At 43.7% G+C, this 10,554-nt stretch overlaps 1 protein-coding gene across 6 annotated transcripts in view; it reads left to right on the top strand.

Moving 5' to 3' along the window:
- The first annotated feature begins 4,479 nt into the window (after positions 1-4,479).
- Positions 4,480-10,554, top strand: part of NAAA (N-acylethanolamine acid amidase) — a 37,582-nt gene continuing 31,507 nt past the window's right edge. For all 6 annotated transcript variants that reach the window (XM_032400557.1, XM_032400558.1, XM_032400560.1 and 3 more), the window contains exons 1-3: positions 4,480-4,726; positions 5,290-5,454; positions 8,939-9,065. In XM_032400557.1, the coding sequence (XP_032256448.1) occupies positions 4,524-4,726; positions 5,290-5,454; positions 8,939-9,065 (495 nt within the window). In that variant the 5' untranslated portion in view covers positions 4,480-4,523. The remainder of the gene's footprint in view (positions 4,727-5,289; positions 5,455-8,938; positions 9,066-10,554) is intronic.

Here is a 10,554-nt window from a genome sequence, read left to right as displayed (position 1 = left end):
TGCTTAACTGACTGAGCCTCCCAGGTGCCCAGTACCTATTCTTCTGAAGCTGTTTCATAAAATAGAAATGGAAGGAAAACTTCCAAACTCTTTCTATGAGGCCAGCATTACCTTGATCCCAAAACCAGACAAAGACCCCACCAAAAAAGAGAATTATAGACCAATATCCCTGATGAACATGGATGCAAAAATTCTCACCAAAATACTAGCCAATAGGATCCAACAGTAATTAAAAGGATTATTCACCATGACCAAATGGGATTTATTCCTGGGCTGCAAGGTCGGTTCAACATCTGCAAATCCATCAATGTGATATACTACGTTAATAAAAGAAAGGACAACACCCATATGATCCTCTAAATAGATGCAGAAAAAGCATTTGACAAAGTACAGCATCCTTTCTTGATTAAAACTCTTCACAGTGTAGGGATATATCATAAAAGCCATCTATGAAAAACACACAGTGAATATCATTCTCAATGGAGAAAAACTGAGAGCTTTCCCCCTAAGGTCAGGAACACAGCAGGGATGTCCACTATCATCACTGCTGTTCAACATAGTACTAGAAGTCCTAGCCACAGCAATCAGACAACAAAAAGAAATAAAAGGCATCTGAATCAGCAAAGAAGAAGTCAAACTCTCACTCTTTGCAGATGATATGATACTTTATGTGGAAAACCCAAAAGACTCCACCCCAAAACTGCTAGAACTCATACAGGAATTCAGTAAAGTGGCAGGATATAAAATCAATGCACAGAAATCAGTGGCATTTCTATACACCAACAAGACAGAAGAAAGAGAAATTAAGGAGTTGATCCCATTTACAATTGCACCCAAAACCATAAGATACCTAGGAATAAACCTAACCAAAGAGACAAAGGATCTGTACTCAGAAAACTACAGAATACTCATGAAAGAAATTGAGGAAGACACAAAGAAATGGAAAAACGTTCCATGCTCATGGATGAAATAACAAATATTGTTGAAATGTCTATGCCACCTAGAGTAATCTACACATTCAATGCAATCCCTATCAAAATACCATCCACTTTTTTCAAGGAAATGGAATAAATAATCCTAAAATTTGTATGGAACCAGAAAAGACCCCAAATAGCCAAAGGAATGTTGAAAAAGAAAACCAAAATGGTGGCATCATAATTCCAGACTTAAAGCTCTATTACGAAGGTGTAATCATCAAGACAGTATGGTACTGGCATAAAAACAGACACAGAGTTCAATGTAACAGAATAGAGAACCTAGAAATGGACACTCAACTCTATGACCAACTAATCTTCAACAAAGCAGGGAAGAATATCCAATGGAAAAAAGGCAGTCTCTTCAACAAATCATGTTGGGAAAATTGGACAGCCACATGCAGAAGAATGAAAGTGGACCATTTCCTTACACCTTACACAAAAATAGACTCAAAATGGATGAAAGACCTAAATGTGAGACAGGAATCCACCAAAATCCTAGAGGGGAACATAGCAACCTCTCTGACCTCAGCTGCAGCAACTTCTTGCTAGACACATCGCCAAAGGCAAGGGAAACAAAGGCAAAAATGAACCATTGGGACTTTATCAAGATAAAAAACTTTTGCACAGCAAAGGAAACAGTCGACAAAACCAAAAGACAACTGGCAGAATGGGAGAAAATATTTGCAAATGACATATCAGATAAAGGGCTAGTATCCAAAATCTATAAAGAACTTATCAAACTCAACACCCAAAGAACAAATAATCCAATCAAGAAATGGGCAGAAGACATAAACAGACATTTCTCCAAAGAAGACATCCAAATGGTCAACAGACACATGAAAAAGTGCTCAACATCACTCGGCATCAGGGAAATCCAGATCAAAAGCACAATGAGATACCACCTCACACCAGTCAGAATGGCTAAAATTAACAAGTCAGGAAACGACAGATGTTGGCAAAGATGTGGAGAAAGGGGAACCCTCCTACACTGTTGGTGGGAATGCAAGCTGGTGCAGCCACTCTGGGAAACAGTATGGAGGTTCCTCAAACAAATTGAAAATAGAGCTACCCTATGACCCAGCAATTGCACTACTGGGTATTTACCCCAAAGATAGTGTAGTGATCCCAAGGGGCACCTGTACCCCAAAGTTTATAGCAGCAATGTCCACAATAGCCAAACTATGGAAAGAGCCCAGATGTACATCAACAGATGAATGGATAAAGAAGATATGATAGATATATACAATGGAATATTATGCAGCCATCAAAAAAATGAAATCTTGCCATTTGCAATGACCTGGATGGAACTAGAGGATATTATGTTAAGTGAAATAAGTCAATCAGAGAAAGACAATTATCATATGATCTCACTGGTATGTGGAATTTAGGAAACAAGGCAGAGGATCCTAGGGGAAGAGAGGAAAAATGAAACAAGATGAAACCAGAGAGGGAGACAAATCATAAGAGACTAATCATAGGAAACAAACATGGTTGCTGGAGGGGCTGGGGGTGGAGGGATGGGGTAACTGGGTGATGGACTTTGGGGAGGGTATGTGTTGTAATGAGTACTGGGTATATAAGACTGATGAATCACAGACCTGTACCCCTGAGAAAAATAACACATTATATGTTAATTAATTGAATTTAACTTAAAAATTTTTAAAAAAATAAAGTGTTACCAGAACAGGAAAAAAAAATGAAAAAATAAACTGAACAAAATGAGATACAAGCTATAAAAACATTATATCACATGTTTCTGACACAGTTATTTACCTTCATGCATTCTCCACAGAAGTATTTTTTTAAACTCTAGGTTTTGATCCATAGATGAACCATGAAATCAATGTACACCATCTCTGGAATCTGCACAGCATAGAAGCAGCAGAAAGGAAAGGGTTAAAAGTTTTTGTTATTTCAGATCTCCCTTTTAACGTTTGTTTTAAACTGTCCTATGGGGCGCCTGGGTGGCTCAGTTGGTTAAGCGACTGCCTTCGGCTCAGGTCATGATCCTGGAGTCCCGGGATCGAGTCCCGCATCGGGCTCCCTGCTTGACAGGGAGTCTGCTTCTCCCTCCGACCCTCCTCCCTCTCATGCTCTCTGTCTCTCATTCTCTCTCTCTCTCTCAAATAAATAAATAAAATCTTTTAAAAAAATAAATAAATAAATAAACTGTCCTATAACATGTGTAACCTCTTAATACTAGAAGAATGTAATATAGAAAATTATATGAAGCTCAGCTTAATTGTGAATAATGCCTGTTTAACCACAATGTAGATTTGTTCATTCAATACATTTTATCATGGTTGTCTTACAGATCTTTTATTTTTATCTTTTTAATATCAACCTTAAGTGACAGAAAGTCGCTTTTTTTTTTTTTTTTAATGCAAGTGCACCTCTTTAAACTCAACTAATCTGTTTACTCTTTTGGTGATTCTCAGGATGCGCCTGTGGCTTAAGCACACAACTGCTGTTGCAAATGAGCAAATTAAGACCAGGGTCTTTATTTAGATTTTACGCCAAGTCCAGTTAAAAGTGGAAGCAGAGGCTTGAAACTGTTAACCCAGTGACATACAGGCCATAAAAAATGGGGGGAGGGGGGAAATCAGAGGTACCAGTGGTGTATTCTATTTGATGGAGGTAGGGGGGAGTTAAAAACAAACCTGGAATAAATGAACTTTCTAAATTTCCTCTACACATTTACTATACATTTAGCCCCTGTTAACCATTAAGAACGTCCCAGCCTCGCTGAGTCCGGTGATTTTCCTAAGACAAGTTTTCTGTCTCCCAGATATTGGGAACGGAGAGGTGCAGTTAAAGATTTTGAAGGTGGAGTTTGGATTCTGACAGCCTGGCTTGGAGGCTAGCACGCAGGCCCACCAGTGGTGTGTCATCCTGCAAATTATTTAACCTCTCCAAGCCTCACATTGCTCATCAGGAAAACGGGGATGAGTTAGTAGAACCTATCTTTGGCCTCTTTTGATGGTTAAACGAGAGTCAGCAAAAACGTTTGGCACATAAATATTAACTGACTCTTAAGCTTTTTTTTTTTTTTTTAACTGAAAAGACGTGGGAGTGTTGAACAGAAAATAATTCTCCTTCTTGTAAAACCCAGATAAACTTTTGAAGAATTTAAATATAAGCAAATGAGGCGGAGAGGAAGGGACAGATCCCTCCCTACAATAGGATTTCCTGCTACCTCTTCGCTACTGAAAATCATCTTCTTAAACCCCCTGCAGGCCCCAGTTTACACTCTCTGGACCCCATGGGGAGGAATGGGGCGGGGAGTGGTGTGAGAGGTCCGCACATTTAGCGCTCTCTGGAGTCGGGGCTGCGGCCCCCGCGGGAGGGATGGGGGCCGGCAGCGCGGATGCGAGCCGGCGCCCGCTGCTCTCCTGCGGTTTGCAGTCGCGAGAGACCCGGCGGGCCCAGCCGCGCCGCGGGCTCCGCCTCCAGGGCTCTGGGCACCGCCCCGACTCCTCCTCCGTCAGCCCTTACCCGGGCCCGCTGGCCGCCGCGGTTCCAGTTGCGGACTCCGGAGCCCGAGCCATGAGAGCTGCGGGGCCGGGGGCGCGCCCGGGGCTGGCGCTGCTGCTACTTTTGGCCGGGGCCGGGGTGTTGGCCGCCGCCTCGCCCCCAGCCCTGCCGCTCTTCAACGTGAGCCTGGACGCGGCGCCCGAGCTGCGCTGGTTGCCCGTGCTGCGGCATTTCGACCTGGACTTCTTGCGCACCACGATGGCGCACATCCTCGGGTGAGCGCGGGCGCGGGGCCCGAGCCCCGGGGCACCGCCTGCGGCCTGAGTCCGCGTGCCGGAAGCCCAGATGCGTGCTGCCGGCTGGGCTGTAAACCGAGCCGCTTTACCCCTCCCCGCCCTCGGGGACCGTCTTGCCCTCGACCTCAGCCTCCTCACCCGCGGCCTCAGGAGCGTGCGGGCTCGGCGGAGACCAGAGCTGGCATTTGTTGCTGCTCTGGGAAGCGTCGGGCTTGAGGAGGATCGGAGCGGCTGGTTTGACTTTCAAGTTCGGTGTCACCAGAGGCACGCCCTTCCCCCAGACATTCTGGGTCAGGGTGGCGTGCAGGTTGTCACCCGCCTGCTCAACGCAGAGTAGGGAACGCAGCCCACACCCCTGTTGCAGGTCTGGCGAGTTTCCCCAAGTCCGCCCCTTTGGGGACCACACTCGCTCGCCCTACCTCCCTTTCCGAATTTTCTTTTTTCCCTTCGGAATGCTGCGGGTTGGGTGATTCCGGGCCTGGGCTGTCGCACCCCTTCAACCCCTGAGCAGATCAAACACCCTCGTGGTTCTTCATTTTTAGGAATAAGGTCCCCAAGTGGGTCCACGCGTTGATTGGAAAGGTGGTCGAGGAGCTGGCGCGCTTCCTGCCCCAGCCCTTCACCGACGAGATCCGTGGCATGTGCGAAGTCCTGAACTACAGCCTGGCCGACTGCCTGCTACTCAACCTGGTTTACGAGTCCACCGCGTGAGTGTCCCACGCTAGCGTGGATTAACTGGGATTTACCAGGGACTCCTGCCACATCTGGCTGGGAGGAGACTTATTTCCAGTGTGATAAAAATAGGGTGGTGCCGGGGCTGCCCTAAAACTTCCAGTGCTTCCTCTTTGCCTTTCTGGGTAAATCTGAGCAGCACATCATGAGCTTCGAGAAGGAAAGCAGCTTCTCTGACCGCAACATTGACCTTTTCCTCTCCCCAAGCCCCTCTTTATCCCTCTACCAATTCAGGTAGTATCCCACTTTCCAAACTCAACATGTACGTTAACAGGAAGTTTTTAGAACTAACCCCAATCTCATATGGACCGTCTAGGTAACCCAGTGACCCTGCACCCTTATAATGCAGGGGGTCATCCCAACACTCATTTGTCCCCCTGCATTTATCCCTCCATGTTTGTCATGGCTGGAGATCCTGGCTTCTCTTTCAGAGTCTGTACCCTCCAGGGCTGGGGTCACAGGGAACATTGTTCTGGCTAATAGGGAGAGCCAGTATTTGGTAGGCAGGGTGGGCAGGATAAAATGGCACACAGAAGTGAAAGCACTTAAGAGTGTGTAGCTGATCCCATGCAAAGTGCAGGGAGAGTCTTAAGTCTTATTGGCTCAGTAGTAGGTCCTGGAAGTAAGAGAGGTTTGACCTGGTTTCTGCCTTCGGGACTTACTGTTTTGCCACCAGACCAGCCTTATCTAATGACATGCTTAATAGCTTTTGGCTGCCAAAAGATATGGGGGGAAAAAAGGGTTCTTGGGATAAGGCAGCTTTACTGTCCCCTGGTATCTTCCCTGAACCCCTAGGCAGGATAGGTTAAGAAACACGGAGTGCCTTCCTCTTTAGGGAAGTGTTTAAAGACACAGATAAGACAAACTTGTTAAATGAACATGCTTTTCAATTGAACCAAGTTAATTTTACCATTCCTCATCTCCTACCCCCATCTTTTTCCTATTCTGACATGTGACTTTCTCAGTTACAAAAAAAGAAAAATTTTACTTCTACGTTTTTTGTTGTTGTTGTTGTTGTTGGAGTCTATGTATTCAAGCAGATTTAAGCAAAAGTTCTAATAAAAACATTCTAACTTTTGGATTTGATATTAAGGTATGTATTGAATTGCCTGACAACAAAAAGCACCATCAGATGCCATTAGAATTAACAAAGGAGGGGGGGTGCCTGGGTGGCTCAGTTAGTTAAGCAGAGAAGCTTCTTCCTTCAGCTCAGGTCATGATTCTGGGGTCCCAATCCCTGCATGGGCAGGCTCCCTGCTCAACGGGGAGCCTGCTTGTCCCTCCTACCCGGCTTGTGCTCTCTCTCGCTATCTCTGTCGCTATCTCTGTCTGTCTCTCTCTCTCAAATAAATAAATAAAATCTTAAAAAAAAAAAAAAAAAGAGGGGCACCTGGGTGGCTCAGTTGTTGGGCATCTGCCTTCGGCTCAGGTCATGATCCCAGGGTCCTGGGATTGAGCCCCACGTTGGGCTCCCTGCTCCACAGGAAACCTGCTTCTCCCTCTCCCACTCCCCCTGCTTGTGTTCCCTTTCTCGCTATGTCTCTCTCTGGTCAGATAAAAAAAAAAAAAAAAAGAACAAAGGAAATGTTCTGTTCACATTTCTGATGTAGGGCTTTTTGAATCAGAATAATACTAGCTACCCTTTACTGAGCCTCCTGAGTGCCAGGCACTGGGAATGGTTATTACCCGTTGTGTAGAAACCAAGCTTCAGAAGGGAAAACTTGCTGAAAGTCAGGTGCCTGGTGAGTGGTCAGAGCTGCTGCTAAAAGCTCCTGTGTCCCCAGCACACTGCAGTACTTCCCCTAAAGCCCGCAGCCCCCCTCTTGTTCCCCTGAGCTTGTGGGCTACCTCACGCTAAAATATTTGGCTTACGGGGTGCCTGAGTGGCTGAGTCGGTTGGGTGTCTGACTCCTGATCACAGCTCGGGGCTTAATCTTAGGGTCGTGAGTTCAGGCCCCGCGTTGGGCTCCATTCTGGGCGTGCAGCCTACTTAAAAAAAAGTACTCAGCTTGACATAGAAATATTGTTTTCTTGCCAGTTTTGAAAAATTCTCTGGGAGAGATTCCACAAACTCTGCTTTAGCCATTTCCAGTGTTTTATCAGCCCCCTCTTCGACATCAACTCTTTGAGGACCAGAAATACTGGGAAAAATTTAGAACTAACCAAACTTCCTTTTTTAAACAAACAAAAAAATTAAGTAACATTTATTTTCTCCTATTATAAAAGTAATATGTAGTCCTTATAGAAAATTAGCAAATACAGAAAAGAAGAAAAAAATTAACCACAATTCTGCTACTCAGAAATGACCAACAGTCTTTCAGGATACTTCTCCGTTTTGTTTGTATGGATGTATATCTCTTTCCCCAGAATTGGGTATGCTGTCTTTAAGTATTTTTCCATAGAACATTACATATTCTCAGAAGAAACAGACACTTAGATATCTTAACAAACCTCTTCCTCCTTTCTACAAAATACTTCTTTCCAGCTGGGAGTTCTTTTTTTTTTTTTTTTCTATTTATTTGAGAGAGAGAGAGCATGAGCAGGGTGGAGGAGCAGGAGAGGGAGACACAGACTCCCCGCTGAGTGGGGAGCCCGACGGACCTGGATGAACCCGGACAGACTTGGGACTCGATCCCAGGACCCTGAGATCATGACCTGAGCTGAAGGCACACACTTAACCGACTGAGCCACCCAGGTGCCCCAGCTGGGAGTTCTTTTAAAAGTTCCTTTTCTCTTACTAGCTCTGTGCAGGGAGCCCTGATGGGGACAGGGAAAGTGCCAAGCCCCTCAAGAGTTGACTGTTTTCCCTCAGAGGACAAACTGAAACATTTTGTGGAACAAAATGATTTAGTGCCCTTGTACATGCTCTGAGAAATTCATAAAAGAGAAGTGAGTTTGAACTAGCTTTGAATGGTATGTTAAATAGACTACATACTGCCAAGCAGAGGAATAAGCAAAGTTCTGAAGTCTAGCTGAGCCCAGAATGGGTCAGTTTCAGATTTATTTATTTAAAGATTTTATTTGTTTATTTGAGAGAGAGAGCATGAGTGGGGGCAGAATGAGAGGGAGAAGCAGACTCCCCACTGATCAGGGAGCCTGACGTGGGGCTCGATCCCAGGACCCTGGGACTATGACCTGAGCCAAAGGCAGATGTTTAACGGACTAAGCCATCGGCGCCCCTCAGATTTAGATTTAGGATGAAATTCTCTTTCCGTATCTTTTCACTGCCATGTGTGCTAAGGGCAACGGTCTAATAACACCAAATGAACACTGATGAGGTGTGTCTAGCTGTGCTTTTCATCTTGAATTGTGAATCCATATGCTTGTACAAGGATCACCTATCATATGTATCCATTATAAGAATTGTTTTACTTTAAGGATTTGTTTTTTAAATGAAACCTCATTTTCCTTTTTCTTATTTTTCTCATTCATTCATATTGTACTTTTCTATTTTCTCAGATTCTGCACCAGTATTGTGGCTCAAGACTCCAGAGGCCACATTTACCATGGCCGGAATCTGGATTATCCTTTTGGAAATTTCTTACGCAAGTTGACCGTGAATGTGCAGTTTTTAAAGAATGGGCAGGTATAGTTTGTACACTGTAATATTCAGAAATCAGAGAGACTTGCTAACCAAAGTTTGCAATCACTAGGATGGCCTGCTGCTTAAGTGTGTTATCAGTTTAAGGTATAGAAAACATCAAACTCCTGGAAAAACAAAACCACCAGAGAGGTTTACGTCCATTAGGCTCGTGGAAAGAAGGGTCATTTATTATTATTGAGCATCTATTTGAAGAAGTCAGCCAGTTTTCCTTAGGGAAATAACTATCAATATGATCAGTTGTCCATATCAGCTCTTTCTCAGCTTTCCCGTGTTGAGGCTGCTCCTGGCATAGGGAGGGGTTGCGTGGTGTCATGGCTAGAAACAGCCAACTTTGAGGTCCGACAGTCCTGGGTTTGAATTCTGTTTCTGTCACTTACTTCCTTTGAGAACATGGGAAATTATTTAGACACATTTTGCAGACTACAGCCCAGAGAGGTTGATAATTACTTTATGGAGGTAGTTATAAAGGTTACATGAAGTGATCTCTGCAAAGCATGTAATAAATGCTTGATAAATAGTGGCCAAGTGATAAATGGTCCTTCATTCTATAAGTATGATTGACCCACAGCACTCTCCTAAGTATGATCTTTAAGAAATTATACTTAGATCATTTTATTTTCATCATAAAAATACAACCTAATATGTACTGTTTTCACATTTCTGTGTAAACATCTGGAGAGACAGCTTTAATTAATGTTCATTGAGTACACAAAGCATGTTATTGCCATGAAACAACCTGCTAAAGCCAGATTTTGGCTTTGGGGGACACTGTTTAAGGATAAGGACTATATTTCGTATGTTCTTTGCATTTAGGGGTTGAGTCACAAATACTACAAACTCATTTATTAAATACTTGGTCATCTGCTTTTACAAACAAAAACTTTTTCTCATAAAAATGAAAACAATACAGAAATACATAAAGTGAAAGTTTCTCATTTTTCCATTTCATTCCTTTACTTCGCCACTGTTAACAATTTGGTTTATAGCTGAAGAACTACTTCAAAAATGGTTTTAAGTGGTAACAATGACAGAATATACATGTATACTAAATTCCTAAAGGAAATCTGCTAAAATGTTAGCAGTTATTACTGGATGATGGGACAATAATTACTTTAATTGACTACTTTATGCTTTTCTCCATTACCTACAATAAGCAGAAATTCTTCTAAGTAGACAAAGGAATAAATGCAGTAAAAATAAATTATTTCAACGGTTCTCTCTAGAACTCATCCTTTTTTTAAAAAAAAAAAAGATTGTATTTATTTGAGAGAGAGAACAAACAATGGGGAGGGACAGAGGGGGAGAGAGAGAGAGAGAGAAGCAGACTCCATGCTGAGCAGGAAGCCCGATGCAGGACTCGATCCCAGGACCTGGAGATCATGACGTGAGCCGAAGGCAGATGCTTAACTAGCTGAGACACCCAGGCACCCCTAGACCTCACCCCAAATGTTGATGCTTCTTTTGTTCCTGT

Source organism: Phoca vitulina, unplaced genomic scaffold, assembly GCF_004348235.1.
Source record: "Phoca vitulina isolate PV1807 unplaced genomic scaffold, GSC_HSeal_1.0 scaffold3, whole genome shotgun sequence".
Taxonomy (NCBI): Eukaryota; Metazoa; Chordata; class Mammalia; order Carnivora; family Phocidae; genus Phoca; species Phoca vitulina.
This window is presented reverse-complemented; position numbering and strand designations above follow the sequence as displayed.